Below are 25657 nucleotides of genomic sequence, written 5' to 3'. Positions count from 1 at the left end.
AATTAATTTATCAAAAGAAATTAGAAGAAAAATTATAGTTTAAAATATTTTTTGAATAGGTTGCATTCAATATTCATTTTTTAGTATGAAAAATTAAATATTTATAAAATTTAATGAAATCATTGCTCATTTTATATAATCCAATGAATATATTTTTAAACATGATAAAATTATTTTCTATTTAATTTAAAGGTAATTAGTTTTTTTGTTTAGAGATAAATAATCTAAAAACATAAAAAATATCTTTCAAATAATATAAATAATATAATTTAAAAATAAATTGTTACATACACTGTTGTTTAAATAAATGTTTGATTATCATAATTATGGAATAACTGAAAAATACTTTTAAAATTTTTTAATTTTCAAATATTTTTTATAATTTTTTGTACAAACTAATAAGTATTTTATTTCATTTGTTTATGATTGAATGTTTCAATATTTGTTATTACAAATGAATACTATTTTTGATAACAGAGCTCTAAAACTAAACATGAAATACATATAGATATAGATTTTGATCATTTTCATTGATCAAATATAAATAATAAAAATTTGAATGGCACAGTTATTGGTGTTTATTGAATTGTATATATGACTAATGAAACTATATTTTTGACTGAACCCTAAGTGTATATATTAGTTTGTATGCGTGCGCTTGTGCATTAGTCTGTATATTTGTATAATATAGGTATGTGTATGTTAAGAATAAACATTGAATACAATAATCTTTATATAATTATGTATACAGAGTGAATACGTGTATTTTTTGGAGGATGGCGTCTTATGCCTACATTTTGTGGTTACTTTATATATCTTTAATTATTCTTTATTTATTTTGTAATTAAACTTATTTATTTTTAATATATACACTACACTGCAAATTTTGCTGGTTCTAATATACACTAAGATTTAATATAAGTATAACAAATTCTATATTACAATGTGTTCTTCTGTACAGAATAAAGAACAAAATAACGTATTGCCGTCAATGAAGGACTTTATCTTTTACAAATAGTAGAGGATCGACTTTGCAGAATCTATTACAGATTAAAAAATTTTTTCATATATTTATTTACTCTTTTTGTATTTAATTTAATTTACAAATGCTTTCATTATATCATACATTTTGATATTTGCAAACACAAATTTACTATTATGTCCTATAAAATTTTTCGATAAAAATGATTTTTAAATCTTTACATGCGTTTTCCGTGAAATTATTATATAAAAATGTTAGTTTTATTTATTTCTCAAATTAGCTTTAATTTAAATTTAAAAACTTTAAACATTTATGAAGTATTATTAATTATTATTAAATATAAAATATTTATATTATTATATTAAATTATATTATTATAGTAAATTAATTATAAAAAATAATAAAATTAAAAAAATTTTAACAATATCAGTATTTATTGAATTTAGTGCATACGTAACATTATATTGTAAATATGTTATGTTGTAATTATGTTAATATTGTAATTATGTTACAAAAACACGTAATTAACATAAATTTAAAGATTATTTATTTTTAATTTTTTTAAATTTACAAACAAATTGTATTAAAACATACTCGAATTATTAAATTTATAAATAAAATTATAAATTAAATAAATAAATTTTTATAAAATAAATAACTGAAATTATAAAATAAATAAATAAAATTATAAAATAAATAAATAAAATTTATAAATTAACAACATCAATAAAACTCAGTAATAAATTGTGAATTTTAAAATATGAAAATTCGTTGGACACAAAAAGTTGTAAAAGGATTTGAAAAGGGATAATATTCTTTATTTTTAATAACTTGTTATAAATTTTTTTCACATCTATTTATTTATTCTTTTTCATTCATCTGTTTTCACCTATAAATATTTTTAGTATTATGCATAATGACGAAAATTTGATTTCTAGAAAATGAATGTTTAAAATATTCAGGATTTTAAAAAATATTCACAATACTTAAGTATACTTTTTAAAGTAAAATAATTGTCTGTCTTATGATCTAACGATTATTAAGCTAATCTCGAGAAATCAAAAGAAATAAATTTGGAATAGAACACCAACAAGATATTTCACCATGCAACTATTAAATTTATACACAGAAATGCTATAGGATACCGCCATCTCGTTAGAGCTAAGTGCAATGGCCGATCGACTAGAAATAAGTTGTACGGCCCTCGTCAACTACCTATGTCCTACGAATCAATTATCCGTCCCAATTTTACTCTCCTTCTGAGGCCTTCATGCATCGTAAATATAATATGTATCTCCATGATTGTCTGTTAATTTAGACGATTTTCGGTTTTAACAAAACACGAACCTATAGCCGAAGATTAATCAAAGTTAAAAAGATTTTTTACTACTCAAATTTCTATAGCTTCGAAAACTTAGTAGATACTCCGTTAACCCGTCGCTTACCTTCTTCGGTTAGATTTACTTGATCCCATTTATTCATTCGAATTACATATACGATTAACACTACTTATATCGACCTTTAATAACAACTAGTGAAAAAAGTGCACAAGATATCAATGTCTATCCAAATTAATGCTTTTCTTTTTTATTCGTTTTTTCAATCGGTAATTCAATTAAGTTTGTTATGAAAGTGATTATTTTCGTGCGTTTTTTTTCTCAAAGGATTTTTACCTTTTCCAAGATCTATTATATGATTTGTTATTATTACAATTTATTTTCTGAGTTGAAGAAAGCTATGATTCATAAGAATTTTATTAATAATGAAAAAGAGGCCATTTAAGAAACTTCGTCACTGTAAAATTGTATTACTTCGTTAATAGTATTTAATTTATTAATAAATAAAATTTGTATTGCAACATTATCAATAGTTATATTAATTAATAAACCAAAATTCAAGCTATTCATATTTGTGATGTTTTATTAGGCATTGATATATTAAGTTGGGAAACTATGTAGAGTTCTGATATAACTGCACTCCAAATAAAAAGTATATAACTAAAATAATATGCAAAATTATTATATAAAATAAAATATAATTTATTTAATAAATTTAATAAAATTATTATGCTTATTAATACATTAAATAGAATTCTTAAGATTAAACTTAAGTTTATGTTTAATCATTATATCAATAAAAGGACTTGAAAAGCAATATATATTATTAGAAAGTAGTCTGTAATTAACTAGAATTAAAGATTTTATAACATAATATTGAAATAAAATTAAAATTAAAGCAATCATAAATCTAAAATACTTTCTTGAAAAATGGCATTATACTTTCGAACACTCTGCGCAAAAAATGTCAAGCATTTGCACGGAAAACGCCTATACAGAAAGTATCTTAAATCTTTAATCACATGCGCCTTCGCCTTGAGTTGTATACATAATGTTTTTAAGCGAGTAAAAAAACAATACCTGTTACTATATTTTAGATATACTCATCCATACTATAAAAAGTTAATAAACGAAAAATATTTCTTCTGCGAATCGTTATTTTTTATCAATACATTTGCATTGTAATTAATAAACGCAAATCTTATAAAGGAAAATTTGTTCAAACAGAAGAAACAAATACAGCTGAGAGAGCAACGACAAATTTAAGGTGTAAAGAAACCAGATGCAAAAAAAACTCCAAAAATATAAATAATGCGAGCCTTGATGCGAATCTCAGCGTAGCGATTCTAGGAGGTAAAACTTTTACAAATCCCTTTTCATTCGAGGTCTTTCAGTATTATTTGAATTTAAACAATAATCATGTTTCACTCGCTTGTATCAGAATTGTATAACCGTGTGCTGTCCGGCGTTGTACTTGCGGCTGGTGTTCCGACGGAAACCGCTGTTGAATGCGCGCTCGGTATCAGCTCTGAATGCGTTGATGCCTGAATATGTTGTTGTTGAAGGTGACTGATACCAAGACTAGCTAGTAATTGAGGCCTTGCCGTATGACCCGCTGATGAAATATTTGGAGAGGAGGTGGATGGAGTCAGTGGTGGGCTCTCCTGGCCGACGAGCAAACTCGCGGGCGGGAACCCGAAGAGCTGAGATCACTGGAGTCGTGGCCAATAGTTTCCCGTCAAGTCTGGGGTCTGCGAGGGAATCTGCACCGGGACTGATACGCCTGCTGATATTACACCTGTAATGATAAAGCAAACGACGCATATATTTGTTTGCCATCGAAAAAGCTCTCTCTCTCTTTCGCTCTCACCGTTTGTAACAGATATTGACATTTAAATATATAGCTGATCTATGAAGTACAAGTTAACGATCCCGCATAAAAATTTGAAAATAATAAAAAATATAGTTATTATACTTATCTCATTTCATTGAATAAAAATTGATAGTAATTATGTAATATTTTAATTTAAAAAATGTTTAATATATATTTATTAATAATGATTATTCTTTTATTAATTATATTATTCTTTAAAAATTTCTATAAAAATAAAACTTTTATAGAATAATTATAGAAAACGAAATGCATTTTGTTCATATACTACATATGTATATGTACATACGGACGTATGACCATACAGATATATAGGCATGCAGAGGAATGGCGCTAAAACACGAGTACATACACATTATATAATATCATCAAGAGAACGATATAATAACGTTTAGTATCCAGCTACTGTCGACGTATTCCCTCCCCCTTTTAAGCTTTCTGTTCGCACGTTATTGAGCGTTTGCTCATCAGAATCAAGATGTAACACATCTATATCCACATTTTCATCAGTCATATCTCAACAACTTTATATTTTATTTCTTGTTTTCTATTTGTTACTAAAGAAAGAGATAAAATTAAAAGATACTTATATATTTAATTCTAAAAGAGAAAAAAATCATCAAACTGACAGTTTTACAGCTACCAAGGAATAAAACAGAAGATAGTTCTAAAATATAAGTTAAGCCAATATAACTAAACAAATATAGTACATGAGAGAAATAATGTAATGAGAGTACGGTAGAAAAGAAAAGTAAATGAATGATTTACTAAAAAACAAAAAGAGAGTGAAGAAACATACGTAATAAATGCGTTAAAAGTGTGACGATTGAGAAAATTAAATATTTCTTTTAAAACCTTTATACTATAAAGAGTTATCTTCCTTTAATTCACTCTTATATTTTCGTCAATTTTCTCTTACTTGTATGATGGACTTTCCCAGAAGTTCTCACGTTTTACTTTTTGTTTACGATTTTTCCTTTTTTGTATCAACACATTCAGACCATGATGCTATGCTCGATTTATTTTAAGATCTTTTTATTTAAAAGTTAGTATTCATTTTTCTTTTATCTACACAGAATATACAAACGTATTATTACCATCTTACTAGCTAAACTACTTTTTAAGATTGAATAATCATGTATTATCTACTAGAATTGAATACATTAATCTTGTAAAAGTATTTAATTTAGTCATCGTTATATTTAATTTTATCATTTATTATATGTATATTATTTTAATTATATATTGTTATTAATTTGATTTATGTTGAAGAATAACTAGTACAAATATTGAATATATATAATCAAATATATTAGTAATTCTTTTATAGTACTTTAATAAACCATTTGAACTAATATGCATTTAAAACTCATCAAATTCGTATCACGAACTATTTCATTACACTATTTTATTCGATTTAATATTATTTATGTGTATAGAATTAATTAATTTGTTATTAGACATTAAATTTTATAAGTCTAATAATAAATACTTTAAATATAAATATTTTTAATAATGATTGCAATTTAAATAAAATATTATTGTTATATGAGTATTTTTATCTTATAAACATAAATTCTCATTCTGTTAAAAATAAACAATTAGATCGATATAAAATAATTCGATTTGATTATATATATCATAGACGTCGGCTTTATTTTGCTTTACTTTTATGTTTGGTACATTATAAATATATGAATCAAAATAAATTTCAGACCACATAACTAACTATCATTTCTAAATATTTTCGAAAGGCAATAAAGAAAAACTAGTTATTTTTTTGTGTTGCAAATACGTATTTTTGTTAGCTAAATTATAAAATTTGTATTGACTTTCAATTTTAATTATTGAAATTCCTTTATTAAGTTTTATTAAAAATTTATCCTTTTAATAATGAATATTTTCTACTTAATGATATTAATATTTTTATTGAATTTAAATTTTTTTCATTCAAATTATTTTTATGAAACTATATGTGTACTTTTTACAATTTTTCGTATAAATTTTTTATAAGCTATCTTTATCCATCTAGAACCTTATTCTAAACTGCTTAGATGTATACTAATGTGAAAAGATTATAATAGTAATTTTAGGTTGTTATAATTCTCTAGTTTATTGTTTTGTTAATCAAATCAATAATTAATACTCTCAAAACGCTTTTAAATCCACTAACCCTTGGAACTTTCTCTTTCACATTACAAATATTAATATATTAAAATAAACCTATAAATACACTCTTTACAAATATTTATGAATATGAATTTAATTCCAAGTAACTAATAAGGCTTAAAGAATAGTAAAAGAATATTTTTATTGTAAAAATATAAAAATTTCATACAAAAAATTATTTATAATTATAATGTTTAATTGGTTTTCTTTTAAATAAAAAAATTCTAAATTATATTAAAATTCTATATTTATTTTCTAAGTATTTTATTTTGAATATGTATATGTTAATATATTTAAAAAAAGTTATATTGATTTGACTTCTTCCTAGCATCCATATAAAAATTAATTGCATATTAAAAAGGTTATTCTATTTATTTCTAATGTTAAATAATGTACATGTACTTCAATAAATATATATAATTGTTCACATTTATTAAATTTAATATTTATGAAAAATATTTAATATTTGATTCTTTCATATACTTAATATGAAATATTATAATTTTGTAACTTAAAAAGTCACTAAATTACATTTTTACCTGTATAGATCATGAATGAAAAGTATAAATAATAAAAATAAAATTATATTCGTTCTAAAATAATGCCACATATAATTAACTCAAAATTATGTATGTTTAATTTTACATTATAATATATAAAATATCTCTAATATAAAATAAATGTAAACTTTAAAAGATTACAATTTTAAAAGATTACAATTACGTTAAAAGACTTTAAGATTACAATTTTTATAGTTGAATGTAACTATGAATAATGTATACTTGTATTTTAAATAAATCTTTATATTAAATCAATCGATAGATATTTTTATAATATTGTTTCATTTACATATTTAAAGGAATAAATTAAGTAAATAGTTGAAGGTAATCAAAGTATTTGGATTTATTATAAAGTCGTAATTGATAAAAAATTATAAAGTATTATGAGAGACAGTACATATTTAATTTCATTTTATCATAAATATTCATATATATGTACATAAAAGTAATACACTGTTATCGCCATGCTAATTTATAGTGTAATAAGTAATTTAATCAAAATATTAGTACTAAGCAAATTGAGTTATAGTTGTTAGAAACTATTTTGATTTAAATTTATATATGGTAATGCTGTATTTAAAAATCAGATATAATCGTATTTTATCATATCATTGAAAAATTGGTGAGATAAAAGTATTCACGAGTTGATAATGGAAAATTAATGTATTAGAAACTGCAATAGGATTTGTATTAAAATTGAAGACAGAAGACTTACCGGTCGCGGTAGAGGTCGTCGGTTGGTAGGGCGGTGCAGCTGGGCCGGCGGACTGACCTCCGGTGGTACTAGGGGTGCCAGCTACATGAGCACTCCCCGTGATACCACGATGGGGTTGCGAGTGGGCTGCGGCCGATTGGTGAGCCGCGTGTGAATACGACTGCGTGAGTGAGTGCAACGGTTCGTGAAACACATAGGCCGGATAACCCTCGGGACGCTGTTGTAAGCAGCTCCCGCCCATCGAACCCCCCAAGCTACTCGTCATTGAGCTGAAACAAGATAGGTATTTTACATCACTGAGTGACTCTCACTTCCTCATAGATATTAGTTTCTTCTCTATCCAATATTTTCGAATGCCTTTATAATAATCTCTTCTATTCATTGTCCTATCGATATCATATCTGTATTCTTAATACTTATTGTAGAAAAATGTTGAAAGCATGTGAACATTTTTTAATTTATAATGAATTCAAATAGTATAATTATTATTTATTTTTATTTTAAAATTTAACTTGCTTAATTTATAATTTAAATGCTGAATATTATTTTGATTTATTTGCTACAAAGAAATCAAATATTTTTTTATTAATTAACATCGTTTTTTTTAATATCTTAAAATTAAACAAATCCAATTTTATAATTTTTACATTTAAATTAAAAATATTTTTGTATTTGTATTTGAATAAATCATGTATTCTAAGAATTAAAAATAATATAAAGTCATAGATTATTTAATATCGATTCTCATTTATATTATTATGTGATCTTTGAAAAAAAAATAGTTTCTAAATTATTGAACAAATAAATGAAATTGATTTCATTTATCGAAAATATAAATATCAGATTTATTTAAAAAGAGGTAGTTTCTACATTCATTCTCCATATAATTTACATTGTAATTTGTATCAATTTTTATAATGAATGGAAAATCATTAAAATTATTATTGATTCATACATAAACATCATATAAGTATATAAAGAATGGTATAATATGTAGACTTGTATAATAATGGCTTCATACACATATAAAATGTAGCGAATAAACGTATATTGAAAGTTGAACTTTATGCTCTAAATAGTTTATTACGTTTCTAATTATCTTGTAACGTTAATTATTTAACTATTTAAAAGTGTATTATTATATTAAGTTAACTAAGTATTGCAACTAATTTATAATACAATGAAAAATAATTAAAGGAAAAAATAATAAATTTGTACAATATTAAAAAGATATTGAATTTTAAATCTGACGAAATTTTAAAGAAAATCGGTCGAATTAAAACCTTTAAAAATTTAATGATAAGTGATCAGGCAAAACTAATTTAGTTGTCAATATAGAAGAGGTAAACAAGTTACCTGTAAGTATCCGGCATTGTCGCAATCGGTTGCGGTATCGATGAGTACATGGCATTAAAGCCAGCGTTGAGTGGTATCCTTGGTGTGGCTGGAGTTGCAGCGGGTGGTGCCGTTGTCGTGCTACCGCCACTACCACCAGTGCTTGCGCCGCCCACCACCTGGTCAACGGCCGCCCTTCTTTGGTTGCGCAGCTTCTCCTCGCGTCGCCATTTAGCCCGTCGATTACTGAACCACACCTGCAATTAACCAACGGCAAATCGTCATCACACCAATGTGGTTCGTACCATACATTTGGACTAGTTCTCACTCACACAACACTTCTGGCTTTTTTATTATTGCTCTTGAGCAGTTACTTTCTTATTCGTAATCAGTATACTATCAATATATGCATTCCATAATACCGTTGGTTAATCCTGAGTATGTACTTGATATTAAAAATATTCCGGTTAGTAATTTCCAAATGTTAATACAAAACTTGATATATAATTAAATAAGTAGACAAATCGCAGTTTAGTTAGGTTTGCTACTATAACTTATATTCTGCGTATTTTTAATATTTATTTAAGTTATATTTATTTTAAATTGAATTTAAACAGATTTTTCATTTTCATATATTATAATGAAACGTTGACTGTCTACTCTACATCACGGGAGATGATAATACACAAAATTTATTCATAAATAATTATTTTTTGCATAAAATAATTTTTGTTTCATGGCATAATATTATATAATTCGTTTAGTATTTTCTTAATAATTTTAAGTTAATATATATTTATAATTAAATAGAATCAATTTTTTAAAATAATATATATAATATAATTACACTTGGTAAGATATTAAATTTTTAATTTATAAAATAATTTAAAAGAAAAAACATAATTTTTGGTATACATAATATCATATCCAATTTATTTCACAAATATGTCATTGCATTATTGACACATTGCAAGCAAATCTTAAATATCACTAATCATTTCAGTTTCTTCCTTTATTTTTACTTTATTCCTTTTTCTCATCAATAGATACTTTCAAATATTATGTTAAGTCTCTATTTTTTCTAATGGGAGTTCGAGTTATTATATTTTTCTACTTTTTTTATATCTTTATGAAAATGTATAGTGGTCGTATTATATTAGAATTTTTTAGTTTCAATTAAGTAATTAATTAAAAAAAAAAAATTAAATTCCTCCCATTTGCTTTTCATCCTTTACTATTTTTTTAATAGGAATTAAAAATAAACTACCACAAAACATGTATATTGTTGAAAAATTCTATATAAATTCTTATTATTGAGATAAATTTGTAATTCATGCTTCAAATGATTAATAAGAACAAATTATTAAAAATTTAAAAAGTAAATTTTTAAATTTCCAAATAAAAATTTCGAAAAATTTACTTTCTTAGAGTAATTTGTTGATTGCTATGTAATCTCTTATACCATCTCTTACATTATTAAAATTTTTAATACATGGGAATTATTAGATTTATCAACAAAATCAAAATAATAAAATTTTTTATATCTTACAAGACGAGGCATCAGTTTATTCTCCATTTTTTATAAATCTATATTTATTAACAGATTTTTTTTATGCAATTATCAAGTTTAACGTATAAAAATAATTTTCATCATACATTAAACAATGTCCAATAATTAAAATTACATATAATTTGCTAATATTCATAAAAAATTTAATAAAAATGTTATTATACTATTAAGTAATAATTAAACAACTATAATAATCATTTGATAATTTTAATGATATGATAACTATAATTCTTTTGCTATAAAATAATAAATTCTTAATTTGTTACAATTATATTAATGTTTTTTAAAAATCTATTTTTTAGTACTCCAAACAATAAGTAAGCTTCGTAGTTTTTTTATGCAAAACCTAGTTTCTGATCAATTAGTGTAAAACGAAGACATATTGATGGTCAATCTTATTTCGAAAACCTTCGAACGTAAATTTTTAAAACCTATATTTTATTAAATAAACTTTAAGACAAGATCATTATAAATTTCCTACGAATTATTTAATATTGAATATTCAGTATTTAATAATATTATTTATAATAATAATATTAATAAAAATAATTGTGTGTAGAATAAAAAAAAATAGAAATAATGATTCAGAAATACAATTACAAAACCCATTTTTGAAATCCATCGGAATTCTATATTTTTTATTTAAGTCAGTCAAAACCAAAAATATTTTGACAGATTCATTTTTAAACAGTTAATAATTTAACAAGTTATGTAGATTAGAAATTTTTTGTAGAAAATATGACTATTCTCAAATGAAGAAAAGTTTCATATAGAATTTATATAATGAATTTATTTATTTATAAATAATCATATTAACGATTCAAATTTACAATAATTTGAACAAGATTTTTACGAAATTAAAAAGATTTTATGAAGTTTAAAAAAAAGTAATGAAAGAAGAATGAGAAAAGAATAAAATTTATGTGCTTGTCTTTCCTATTTTCTTCATCTTTTCAGTCCGTAAAAATCTAAGCAGTTTATCGTCATCCATATATAACGTCGCCAGAAAGCGTAGAGTTTTAACTACATCCTTTCTTCACCCTTAAAATAAAAGCTTTTTTGCGCATCAACAATTCTCTTAGCAAACTACCTATTTTGCGGGTACTTTTACATACATGTAGAAATCTTACTTTTCTGTTTGTCATAGTTTACATATTTGAACAACTCATATTCTCTTTGCCTTTTTTCACCTCGGCCTTCGACCACACATTATATGATTATTAAAAAAATACAGAATGATAATCATGTTCAGAAAAAATCGTATAGAGAAGAGAAAATGAGACGGCAAGAGGGAAATAATGCAAAGGAAAAATAGGAGGAGGAATGTAGATGGCGCATGATATAGGTAGAAAAGCGGTGGAATAGCCAATCACAGAATGAGCCTCTCGGGGGGCAACGTTGCCATGGTTACACGTCCGCGTCCGAGCTGCTGTTTCCGTACTCGATCCCATATAGGCAGTGGCTAGATTCAGTAAAGCCTTATTCTTGTAAACGTTTATATTCTTCACTTCTGCTGTATACTCGTCTCTATCAATAGCTTTCTTTCCTTTCTTTTTCTTTTTTTATTACCTACTTAGATTTATCTATTTCGAATAATTATACTGAAAATAAACATTGTCTCGAAAGTAATTTATATATACAATTTTCATAGTTCCTCAAAAGTTTTCTATGAAAGATTGATAAATTATACTACAAATATATCTAATTGTTTGATAAATCATAAAATGAAGCATAGACATATAGTAAACACTTTTCAAAAGTAGCTTCGGATCTTATTCTAAATATACTACTGTTAAATTATAATATTATTTATCAAATAAATCTTTTTTTTTTAATTTATACATTCCATCGATATTATAAAATTGAATTTTATATGTATATCTTCCATTTAATATTGCGATTCTAAATTTAAAATTTTATACAACGGAACTAAACATTTCTTCTACAGCGTATTTTCATGTATTTCAATTAGTATATTAAATTCCAAAAAGAACAAACTAAAAGATTTAAAGGCTCTTTCATAAACTCTAAAACAATTTTTAATAATAAAGAAAATGAATGGACTAACTAACAATTGCTCATATCTATAGACTGCATTGATCCTTTTCCATGATGAGACAATGTAGAAGTTAGCCATACGTTAAAAATGCTGCTAAGCTTTGTCGCACACGATGTCTTTTTGCGTAGGTCTTTATATTGTACTCAATATCTGATCAATAGTATATGATTGTTTATAGATTTGTATAAAAAGTTATTTATTATTTTTGGAAATTTTGACAAAAATTAACTTCTAATCAGTATATAAATTTATTAAAATTATTATTAATATACCGATTTAAATATTATTATGTATATAAGCGTTTATTAAAATTTTATTGTAAAATTTTAATTTACTTTATATTAATGAAAATAATTTCTATTTTAATCTTGATATACATTTTATCTTTATTAAATTTTAATTTTCTTTTCTATTTAATTTGTTACTTCTGAGTGTATTTTCTGATCGTCTAAAAAAAATCTACTGTTGACATATATATGTACTTATTTCTATACCTTACTTTTTCTATTCTTCAATTTTCTGTACTTGCTGCGAGATCAATACTGTCGAACAAGGCTGATAAATATGCGTCAATATGGTCCTGTATCGTTTGTCCATCTCTCTAATATTGTATGTCTTTATTTTCTAATTTTATATCTCTTTCTCTTCCCCCTCCTTTTCCATTACATTCTTATTCTCTTGATGCAAGCATATTGATATTTGCTACTCGTTTGTCAAGTACCTCAACTTATCAGAAATTGAAATGATATCATAATTGTAATAACTGTCGAAGACAGAGAAGAGAATCATATGTATTACCGGATATAACAAGCTTGTCAATATAACTCGATAAGATTATATATGCTTTAGCTTATGACTAAAAAATATATATTAATTTTTAAGTCTTCGATTATATCTGCAGCAGATATTAATGAAAATAATACTTAAATATGCATTTAAGTCGAAAAGAATAATATTTTAAGTAAATTCAACATGTATTATAGATTCATTTATATCTGTAATTTTTATATCAATGATTTTAACTCGTATGAGTAACCACATTGGTTATTACTAAATTAAAAAATATTATAAAATCTATTGGAAGTTATGTAACTTTATTCACCACAAGTTTTCAGCTCCTCAATATATTAGTTATACCAAAATTTTCATGCTAATTATCATATAATCACGAATAGTAAATATTTTTCGTAGTTATGTATATCTGTAAAAATGCTGGTCAAAATTTATTTATACTTTTCTTTTCTTTATAAGCCCAGTATGGCACATTGCGTGACATTGATATATGACATTCACATTAAATTTTTTATTTAAGTAAAATTTGCTCATTTTTAATTAGTATCGCAAATTAATTATTTCATGCAAAATATGGAAACCGTATTTTTTTCTATATGTATATAATTCTACGGCTGACATGATACGAATTATACTACTCAATGAATTCATTTTTATCAAATAAATGTTATATAAGAATATCAATTTCTATTATTATAAACCATAATTTATTATTGGTGAAAAAATAACAATTAGAATTAAAATATATGGATATAAAAAAATTATTTTTAAATATTTACAATAATATTATTTTCAATATCATTATTTTCTAAAACACTTTATCAATAATTAACATTAAGACTGCTTAAATATCGATCATTGTAATTATAGTAAATCATAATATTCAATAACTAACATAATATTTCTAAGGAATTAATAATAAATATAAACATTTGTTATTTTATTTTATAATAAAGTAAGCAAATTAAATTTGAGAAAATTAATTATCATATAGAAATATAATTAAAAAAAAACTGATAAATCTATACTTCACCGTAGTTTATAAAAACTAATGTCGTTTTTCGAAGTCTGCTTTTCTCAAATTTTTCTAGTTGTCAGAGATGGATGTCTCCCTTTCGCATTTTATCACACATTATATAGGGCAAGCACAAAATAGTTCTATTTGAGCATATAAGTTTCACTACAAGCGCAATCTTTCACAGCGCTTGAATTGCAGTGGTAATAATGTCCGAATGAAAACGGCACTATAAAAGACAGTATTGCATAGAATTTTTATTACAAAGAATTCCTATTTAATGATCATTAAGACTATTTTTCTCGCTCTAGTTTTAAATTAAATATGAATTAATGCCTTTTAAAATATTTGTAATTATACTTTTTGTTAGAAATGGAAAAAAGTGGAAAATTTAAAACTAAATATAAATATATTTATATATATATTTGTATATATATATATTCTAATAACACTATATAATTCTAATAATACTACAAATTTCAAAGTTGAATATAATAAAATATTCAAATAATATTTTACATTTATCATGGTCCAAAATCTTTAGTAAAATAATGATTTAAAAACCATCAAAGACTCACAATATTTCAAATCATTATAATACAAAAAGTGTGAGAAGTTGTATACTCAGATTACTTTATATTACTGTATACATAACTTTCTACTAAATATAAATGTATTTTAATTTCTTTAATACATATTTAATATCTATAAATACAACTATTCCTAATATATTATCAAGTACAAAATTCAATAAATTATGTATTAAAAAATTTTAATCAACTAATTTTAGAAACAAAATAAAAATTTTTATTGTTTTTAGAACGTTTGATGATTTTATTTTATATATACAGGTTGATATAAATTCTTTTCTTCTCCGTAATTATAATTAATTAATTATTATTATATTACTGAATATATAACTGAATCGTAAAAATTTCATTTTTTAATTGTTATTTTATCTTAAGGAAATTGAGATAAAATTTATTATAGTTTGCTAAAAAATTCAAACGATCAACTTCAAAAACTTCTACGATTTCATTTGTTTGAATAAAGAAGAATGAAATAATACGACATAATTTTTAAGAGTATAATTCGCCACATTCACGCTGCACATTCACACTCACCTGGATACGTGCCTCAGGCAATCCAATCTTCTCAGCGAGACGTTCCCGTGCAAACACGTCTGGGTAATGGGTCCGTTCAAATTCTAAAACAAAACAAAGACAGCAACAAGTGTTTTGTTATTCTCAGATTTTCACACAGTGCACGTGCTCACATTTTTCTACAATTATTTTACAAAAAATATACAACTTACTATATTATAAGATTAATATAAGTACTTTTCATTTATTCACATTGGATTTGAGTTACATATTTTTACCAGTTTTCTAGTCTAAAATATTTAAATGATTCATAAATATATCTTTCAAATTAATATGTATATTTAATTTTGCAGATTTCTTAGTTGCGTAACATTTTTAAACATTGAATTAGTTTTTGATGATCAATTGATATTGTTCAAACTCATTAATTATTAAATTCGATTTTACAATCATAATATCTTAATCGATCCATACGTTAATTTCATAAAAAACAATTACTTTGTTAAAAATAGTATATACAATTCCTCGATTATTAAGTGTTTTTTCTATTAAATTGATTCCTCTATAAATATGATACTATTATGTTAAAAACAATTATTTTATAGATTGCATATGTAGTTCTAATAAGAATTATTCAATATAGAAATTAAATTATTCATCAAAATATATGTTTTTGATATAATAATTATTGACAACCTTTCTCTAAAATATATATTAAACAAATTGTTTTTAAATATTACTATATGATGATACAAATAAATCTACGCTAAAATTTAATTTAAACATTAATTATAACATTTTATTGAACTATAACTTATACATAAATTTATTTAAAATAAAATATAATTTAAAACTATTAAATATTGAAATATTTTTATAACGATAAAAGGTGATTCCTTACCCTTTTCGAGACTATCGATTTGCTCATTCGAAAACGAGGTGCGATTGCGTTGTAGTTTCCGCTTCAACCTTAATCGCACTTGTGAATCTTCATCGCCTGATGAATTATGCTCTGAATTACCATCGGATGTTGTCTCTTGCTGATGAGATAATAATGATCCAGTATCTATAATCAGATACATATTTTTTTAATTAATATATAGTAGTACTTATTATTATTATTATTATTATTAATATTATTATTATACTAATTATTATTAATCTAAATTGATATATTGAAGAAATATATGTAGAATCGTTATTAATCTAAAAAAACTTTGACATTTATCGAAATCATATCTTTGTGCTGCAATAATAGATATAAAATCATCTATTAATGTTTTTTCTGTATGTAAAAACGTAAGTATGTATATAAATACGTAAGTGAAAGTATTTCCAAATAAGCAAACTGTTCTATTTTTATGTGGATACCTTTAAATAAGTAAGAATATTTCAATTTCAAAATTATCAAAGGGTGGATGACAGTATGTGGCTCAAAGCAATTCTTCGCATGCTTGGTGAATCAAAGAAGTGGTTACAAATACTGACTAATGCATTCTTATAAGATTTAAAGTAATAGGAAAAAAAATATATTCACTTGAAAATTATCAAATTGTATTTATAATACTATTTAGATTAATAACTTTAATATTCGATTTTTGTTATTCTGTAGATGTTTGTTCATATATTTTTATACTGTTAATTTAATCTTTCATTGTCTATGAAAAATTAATATCTTATTTGATCTAAAATAATATTTTTAAATTTCTAATTTTTACTACGTTTTACATGAAAAAAAAATAAATTTAATATTATAGTACATTATAGAAATTTTATATTATAGAATTTTATTATTATTATAGAAATTTTCTACTAATATGTAAATTGTTTTATTATTAAATATAACATGCATATAAATTGAAAATTGAAATTATATCACTAATATATAATTAAAAATTAATTATATTTTTTAAGAACTTTAAAGAACTTTTTAACTTTAATTAAAAACAAAATCCACCTAGAAACTAAGAAGTTAAAAATTAGAACTGTGAATTAAAAAAAAATTAGAATATGTAAATACTATTCTTCAATTAAAAGATTATTTTGTAATTAAAAAATTGTATAAATAATGAGGAAGTAACTTACAAGCAGAAAGTACGAACATTTTGTGTCGAAATAAAATCTATAGTATCTATTATAATAGCTGATGTTTGATGAACGATTCGAAACCTTCAAAAATTTTTGAAGTTGCAGACAGTGGTTGGCTGTCGGTGGCTCAATATTACTGTTAAAACTCAATGCGCAGGCTTTCGTTATCCCCCGCGAAGGCTTTTGCGCTATAGACAGAAGGGAGTAAAGCGGGATAGTTACAATTACTTTCCATCTCCGTGCACCGAACCCTCACGCGTACTTCCATCCCTCTTTCTGTCTGCTTGTCCGATCCCTCGCACACCATCCCTCCGTTTTGTTTCTTCATCCGTTTGTCAGCTACTACGGTGTTGTTGGTCTTCGTGTTCAAGAGTTTCATATCTATCATTTTTTCAATCTTTTTTTCTCGAGTTATATTTTTTATTTTTACTTATATCTTCATTTCTATATCGCTATTGATCTCAATCCCATGGATATGCCATTTCTTTATTTCTATTTCAAACTCCTATTTTCATGTACTTCATATTTCAAACTAGGCTACATGTATTTATATAATTTCGATCAGAATTGGGCATATGAATATATCTTTAATCTCTTTATAATTATATATATATTATAATTAATATATATATATATATATATATATATATATATATATATATATTTATAATTAAATAATTAAAAATAATATAATATACATTTTTAAAGATATTGATATTTCTATTATATTTAAATTACGTGATCTATCGCCTTATTGAATATTATATATATTATTTTATTGTATTACTTTATAAAATTTAAATGTTTCAATTAAACTAATTATGTAATTTAAGTACAAAATAAAATAACAAAATTAATATATAATATGATTATAAATTAAATAATAAAATTCAAATATGGTATTCTCATTACATATCATAAAAACATTTGAATAAAAAAGAAATAACAAATACAATACGATAAAGAATTACGTATTTTATTTATCTAAAATGCTGTAATTTATTACACTACACTTTCAAAAAGAACTCTTAGTTCGTTCAAAAAACATTGAACTGTCTTATTTTACTGACAATTCTATCTTACTTTTTCATTTCCTATTTCGATGAGTTTTGTCCCTCGCACACTGAGTCCCTTCTTTTAGATCGCCATTAGAGAATTCCACTTATTTTACCCCTTCTCGATAAAATACCGACAGTAACCCCAAATAGTCGCTACTTGTGTTCCCTTTTGGTTTCTTTGCGCGTCCGTTTCCGTAGGCTGCCCCTTTCGCGTATCTTCTTTTAACTTTGCTACCACCGTGGCTGCCGCCACTATCACCGCCCCTTTTCTTCACCACATCGAAACTCATACATTTCGACCCTCTTCAATTTTGCGTATGTGATGAGAACCATTTTGATACAATACTAAAAGACTTACTGATTTCACTATAAAAAATATCAAATACATTATTTACTTGTTATTATCAAATTAATAAATCCATATTCTTGGATATAACTTATATGTAGTAATTTTTAAATTTTAGATTATTTATTGAATGTACAAATGTAAACAAATTCGATATTTTATTCTTCGTAATTGATTCTTTATACTTAACTTTCACAATAAAATTTTTTTAAATAAATTCTTTCAAAGTAGCAAATTAAACGACCTAATTTTCAGTTAATATTAAAAATTTTATTTTACAATTTACTACAAAATCAATATGTCTTTATAGTAACATTTAAATTGCAGATCAGCCTTGAAGAAATATTATGAACCAGTAACGGAAGTAACTCGTTATTATTAACAATTTCGAGCTAGAATATAGTTTACTAATAGTTGGTAACTTCACATTGCAACGACTTTAGACGATGAGAAAAGAGATGAAATTTTTAAAACTAGATTCTTTATAAAAATTATTTTCTACAGAATTATTGTATAATTTAAGGTCAATAAATTTAAAGTTATTTAAAGTTTTTATTTAAAGTTATTATTTTTATTTATTTAATTTGTATTAAAAACATTGCAATAAATCAAAGTAAATAAAGCAAATATTTTTATAAATTTATTTTAATGTTTTAATACTAAAAACAAAAATATATAAAAATATATCTGTGGAATAAATATAATTTTATTAGACCTTCTTTTCAAATATTTTTTCTTATCATTAATTAATTGCATACTTACATTTGTCATTTCAAATAATACTTCTTTTTAATTGAATAAATAAAGGTACTTTATAATTGGATAACCGTATTTTCTTGATTACACTAAAATATATTACTCTTTTAAAATATTTTGTTTTAATTTAATTGATTACATCTGTTTATAATATTCAGTTTAGAAAACGTGGTTAGCTGCTTCTCTTATGCCTAAATAAATATCTTTTGATATTTCGTTTCTCTACATTCAAGCGAGCTTTTTATAGTTGGTAGTATCTGTACCTAGTCGTGTATATAATACGAATAAGCGTTCCAAATGGCTTTCATAATCTACCTATTGAAACGTTACCGCATCTGGAATCGTCATCTGTGTGGCTAATCGTGCCGCAATCTGAGCCGCTTCACTGATTTCAATGATCCTATTAGTGGAAGGCGATTTGACAAAAACTCGCAGGTATTTTTCCAATTTCTATCTTACTCATTCTCTGATGTCTATACCATTTAATATGACTACATACGCATATACATACTTAGTATAAAAATAGATTAAAAAAACTGTAAAATATATATATATGTTGAGAAGGAGAAAGAGAGAGAAAGAGTGAGGAAGAAAATAAGAGAAGTTCATATGTGATGAATTTAATTTCTTAAGATAGCCGATGAAAGATACAAAAATAAGAAGAGAGATGATAGTTCTAAATCTTTAGTGGACCACAGCGATCCACGCTTATAAATACATAGATATTTTTTAATTATGAAATTAATTTTGCAGTATATCTACAATGGATAGATTTCTCTCATTTAGTTTTATTATCGACTATGTATTCTATCTTAACCAAGTGACTATAATATACAAAAAATAATTTAATATTTATTTACATTAGATTAGATAGAATAATCATATAGAAAGTATATTTTTATTTAATCTTGGTAGAAATTTTTATATTAAAAATATGAAAAAATCAGATATTAAAATATTTTAAAATATTAGTATTTCTTTTTATTATTTGTGTAAATAAAGAATAAAAGGAATAAATAATCTTAATAATTTTTTGACTGTACAATTTCTCTGTACCTTATCTACATGTAAAAGAGAATTAAAATTTTCAAAAAATTTGAGTAATATAAATTAAATGATATTAATTAAATGATGATTACAAAATGATAATATAAATTTTATTATTCAAATAAATAGTTGTTCTAATTTATTATATTTTATGTTGAAAATAATTCTATATTGTACAAAATAAAAATCATTTATTACATTTTTATTCGAATTTATTATTTTAGAATTTTATTACATTTCATTATACTTATATAACATAAAAATAAAATGAATTAATAAGAAATGAAAATGTAGGTATAGTATTTTTATTTCAATTTCATTAAAAATACATAATAAAATATTATTCTATAATATTAGTAAATATTAAGTTAAAATGCATAAAAAAACTATCGAGCCTCAGCTAAGGAAGATTAATTTTGAATGGAAATTGAGGATTTACTCGTATAATTTTATATCTAGTATATTATATAGGCAGTTGTTAAGCTCAGAGTAACGTACGTTTAATAAATTATTCGATTTGATCACACAAAATGAAACCCATTTCGCGATAAAAACTACTTTTCCCAATATATACTTCCAGCTTTTTATTCAAGTATCCATCCTCACCTGTACGTTTGAGTAGTGAATCGTCGCGACCATGAAGTTGACCGCTAGGTACTAGCGATTGTGCTGAGCCAGGTGTAGCAGTACCGGGAATACTAGTGGCGAGAGAATGATGCGAGGGTGTCGCCGCGTACCAAGCGTGGGGCCAGGCGGCTGCTTGTCCATTAAACATTCGCAACTTGTCGTAAACGCTCTCTGCGCCCTGGTGTGCCTGTACCGCCGCGGCCTGCTGTTCCTTTTGAGAAGCCAAGTTACGCAGTACCCTGTTGATTGATGACACCTGCAATCAAAATGGATGCGTGTTGCCTCATTATAGTTTGTGATTAGACTTTCTATGCATTAGACTTTCTACTATATAATTTTTTGTACAAATTACCTGTAAATACTTTCAGTTTCACTTTCTTTTTCTAAATGAAACCCAAGTATTTGAGTGAAAGGAAAGAAACTCTCTATCATTCATTTTCTACGGATAATATCAAAAGATAGTATAGGTTTCATATACACTCATGATATTGTTTTATTGAAAATAAATACAAATCTCACTGTACCGACTATTTATTGACTTATTTGATCTAGCATAATATATTCGTATTATATTAATTTACAATTCAATAAAATAAATCTTTTTGATTTTGAATATATGAATTTGGATTTTTTATACATAACAACAGTTATTAATTATTACAAAATATATAAAATAAACTTTGCAATTTATAAAACTTTTTTTAAAACTTCAAACGTAAAATTATGTAACAGGATTCATTAGAGAAAATTACTAATATACTTTGATTTTTTTAAATTGCATAAAATAATATCAAAGCTATAATTATTGGTGTAACTATGTTATGCTCGCAAGTAAAAAGATTACTAAAAAAATATACAAAAAGTTTATTTATCGCTAAATAAAAGTTCTATGTATTTCATATAAGTATGTCTGAAATAAAAACCCAGAGGAAAAGTTATTGTATAAAAATCGATACATGCCTTCATTAATGAAAAAATGATGTAAAAAAATTAAATCGTCATGAGTACTGAAGAGTAAAAATGGAACAAATTTAACAACTTTACGCAACGTTTCAAATACTTCATTCAGCTTCCATTTATTAAAACTGTATGTTAAATGTCTTCATTTAGCTATTTTTTTCATTGTGATTTTACATTTCAAACTATATTATAATTTTGAATTATGTATTATATAATGTATTATAATATAAAATATAAAAATTATAATATATTATAATAATGAATATTGAATGAATATAACTAACTGCTATATAATATTAAATGAAATTGAAATTTAACTAAATAAATTTATATGAAAAATTATGTGCAAATTGAAATAGCAACTATAATTATTGTATCACTTATGATTATTTCACAAATATAATATGAGTATAGATTTGAAACGAATTATTTGATAAAAATAAATTAAATTGAAATTTAAAACGTAACAAATTTTTCTTAATAATTTCCTAAAAAAATACAAAATGAAAATAAGTTTATGTTTAATAAATTTATACATGAAAGAGATATAATGAATTAATTATAATATATTACCTTAATAATATTATAAATATGTGTTTGAAATTCAATTTTAATAATCTAACTATACTCCAAATTTTACTATAATTTTTTAATCGATGATTTGGTTATTGTAAATTTGTAATATTCATAATTACTTAAATTTTGAAGATCAATTACTATAATAAATTTATAGATTAGATATTCCTCTGATCAGCTTTCAATTTTTAGTAGGCAAAAGATTTTAGTAAGTAAAAAATATATTGAGTTTATTTCTATCATTCATATTAAATTATAATTATTTATCATAAAAAATTAATTTCTTTGAACTTTCAGCTTCGTAATTCAAAGCATTTAGTAAAACAGAAGGTACTATACCATAATCTACTTTAATATTCATCTAAAATTAGGAAAAATATTCTGGAAAATCTATTTTATATTCTACTTATTAAATGCATATCTAAATAATAATCTATAATAATTTTCTTTATTATATTTCATTAAAATAATTGTTTTAGTTGTTTAACAAATAAAATTTGGTTTAAATAATTTTAATAAAATTTAAAAATGGATTCACTTATTTTGTGATTTAACAAGATGAAGCATTTTAAAAATATAAATAGTTTAAAATAATTTGGAATTAAAAAGTAGACGTTACTTTACAGATATTTTTATTCATATTTTTAATGAATTAAAGTATTAAAAAAGATTAAATTATTAAATTGAATAATACTTCAAGTAAATAATAATTTCAATATAAGTTGGTTATATTATATTTTATTATATTACACTATATAAATGATTATATTTGTATAAAATTTTTTAATTTTTATTAATTTAGTTGAATACATAATTATTAACATATATACAATACTAGACTTAATTAAATTAAATTTAATCATATGAAATTGTGATTGTAAATATTCTTCAAGGCATTTTATGATATTGAAAAAAAGGTCAATTCTGAAATTAATCGACATTTAATCTAAATTAAATTTGACGTTAATAAATAGTATTTTATATATAATAAATCGTTTGATAAATATTGAACTATCTAAAAATTAAAGGATCAACCATTTTGATAAAATTATTGAGCAAAAGCAATAAAGGTTAACACAATAATAACAGTCACGTAAAAACTTAATTGCATTTACGGACACACTTATTGAAATATTTAAAGTAAGATACCTCTTAAAGATTGAAAGAGAAAAATAAAAATAATATGGAAACTTTCAGCTGCGATCAGGATGGAAATAAAACATTCAGGGATCAGGATCCCTTAAAGTATATTCAATGTGAATGCGGATTCACTTTAATGTTTCGAGGGGTATGCGAGTGGATAGATGGTACGTCGCTTAGTCCAGCCACAGGCAGGCAAACGAACAGACTCGATGCAGACTATTACACGCGCGACCGGACACGAATAATTGTAATGTACGCTTAACTGGTTGCATTCAGCTTCTTTTCCTTGCTAGTCTCACATTCCTTTCGCACCCCTGCCTATGTAACGTAGTCAACGCTCGTCACCTTTCTTTACAGTACACGTTTACCTCCTTCAACGACTCCCTTTCGATACTATGCATCATCATGAATTTATAACTACAATGCTTAGTTAAGCCTACGCGTCTTCTCTCAGATTGCTTTGCTCTCTACGATAGTAAAAAAACTGTAAGAAAAAGGTTAGCCATACAAGAAATAATTATAAAAAATCAAGTTAATTAAATATTTATGCTAGAAGTATTTTAGATTTATGAAAAAGAAATGAATGTTTGAAAAATAGAACTCAAAATAACTATACATTTAATTCAATTTACACATAAGGTTGCAGAAGAATAAATATATATATATATATATATATAAACATATACTTTGATCTATGAGACATAGTTGAACTTAATTTGTTCTTGAATTGAATTTTAATTGATGTATTTGGAATTGATCTCTTTCTTGTATACTGTTCAGATAACAATTCGTGCGAACTCTTGTTATCCCAGTACACAAAAAAGAATTATGTAGTCAACAATGAAAACAGATATATATCTTTCAAAAATAAATTTTTTTACTTATTCTAAGAACAATTGGAAAATGGAAAGACACATTAAGAGAAAAATTATCTTGAAGTAGTTATATAATTTAGATTTATTTTAATTTAGATATATTAGATTTTTTGAACGAAATTCAAAGATAAAAAAAATAAAAGTGGAATATCTTGAAATTTTTTTTAACTATAAATTTAATAAATATTTATCTACAGTAAATAAAATTAACTTGTACTTCATATTTATAAAGAAAAATGTTTATAGAATCGTTTATAGAATAGTTACGTTTATAGAATGTATACAGAATAAATTTTATAGAACTGTTCGAATGCAAATAGTAATAAGTGTTACAATTATAGATATTTTGTTTTTGAACATATGAGAATTTTAAAGAAAACTCTATAAAGGTTATTTCTAAAAGTATTTGTATAATTTAGCTATAGATGTATTTTTTTGAAAAAATGTAGCAAAATATGTACACCAAAATGGCGTTTAATTCTAAAAGTGAAACCTAGAAAGAAAAAAACACAAGGTGACAAGGGCATCAAATCTATATTTTGAAGATGAACTACCCTAAATCCATACGCACACTCGTACTCACGCTCCAACAATTCATTTTTTTTCGATTGAAAGAAAACAGCAACAACAGCAAAGGGGCGCCTATAGGGTGG

General features: G+C 24.0%; 1 protein-coding gene across 1 annotated transcript in view; it reads right to left on the bottom strand.

The window, feature by feature from the left end:
• Positions 1-3692: 3692 nt before the first annotated feature.
• Positions 3693-25657, bottom strand: part of toy (paired box 6 protein twin of eyeless) — a 33144-nt gene continuing 11179 nt past the window's right edge. The window contains exons 4-9 of the mRNA XM_011501059.1: positions 21430-21706; positions 16430-16594; positions 15550-15632; positions 9011-9246; positions 7655-7923; positions 3693-4117 (exon numbers count right to left, since the gene is read on the bottom strand). Coding sequence (XP_011499361.1) covers positions 4029-4117; positions 7655-7923; positions 9011-9246; positions 15550-15632; positions 16430-16594; positions 21430-21706 — 1119 coding nt within the window. The 3' untranslated portion in view covers positions 3693-4028. The remainder of the gene's footprint in view (positions 4118-7654; positions 7924-9010; positions 9247-15549; positions 15633-16429; positions 16595-21429; positions 21707-25657) is intronic.

Source organism: Ceratosolen solmsi, unplaced genomic scaffold (genome assembly GCF_000503995.2).
Source record: "Ceratosolen solmsi marchali unplaced genomic scaffold, CerSol_1.0 scaffold57, whole genome shotgun sequence".
In the NCBI taxonomy this organism is placed as follows: Eukaryota; Metazoa; Arthropoda; class Insecta; order Hymenoptera; family Agaonidae; genus Ceratosolen; species Ceratosolen solmsi.
The sequence above is the reverse complement of the archived record's forward strand: the minus strand, read 5'-3'. Positions and strand labels throughout refer to the sequence as shown.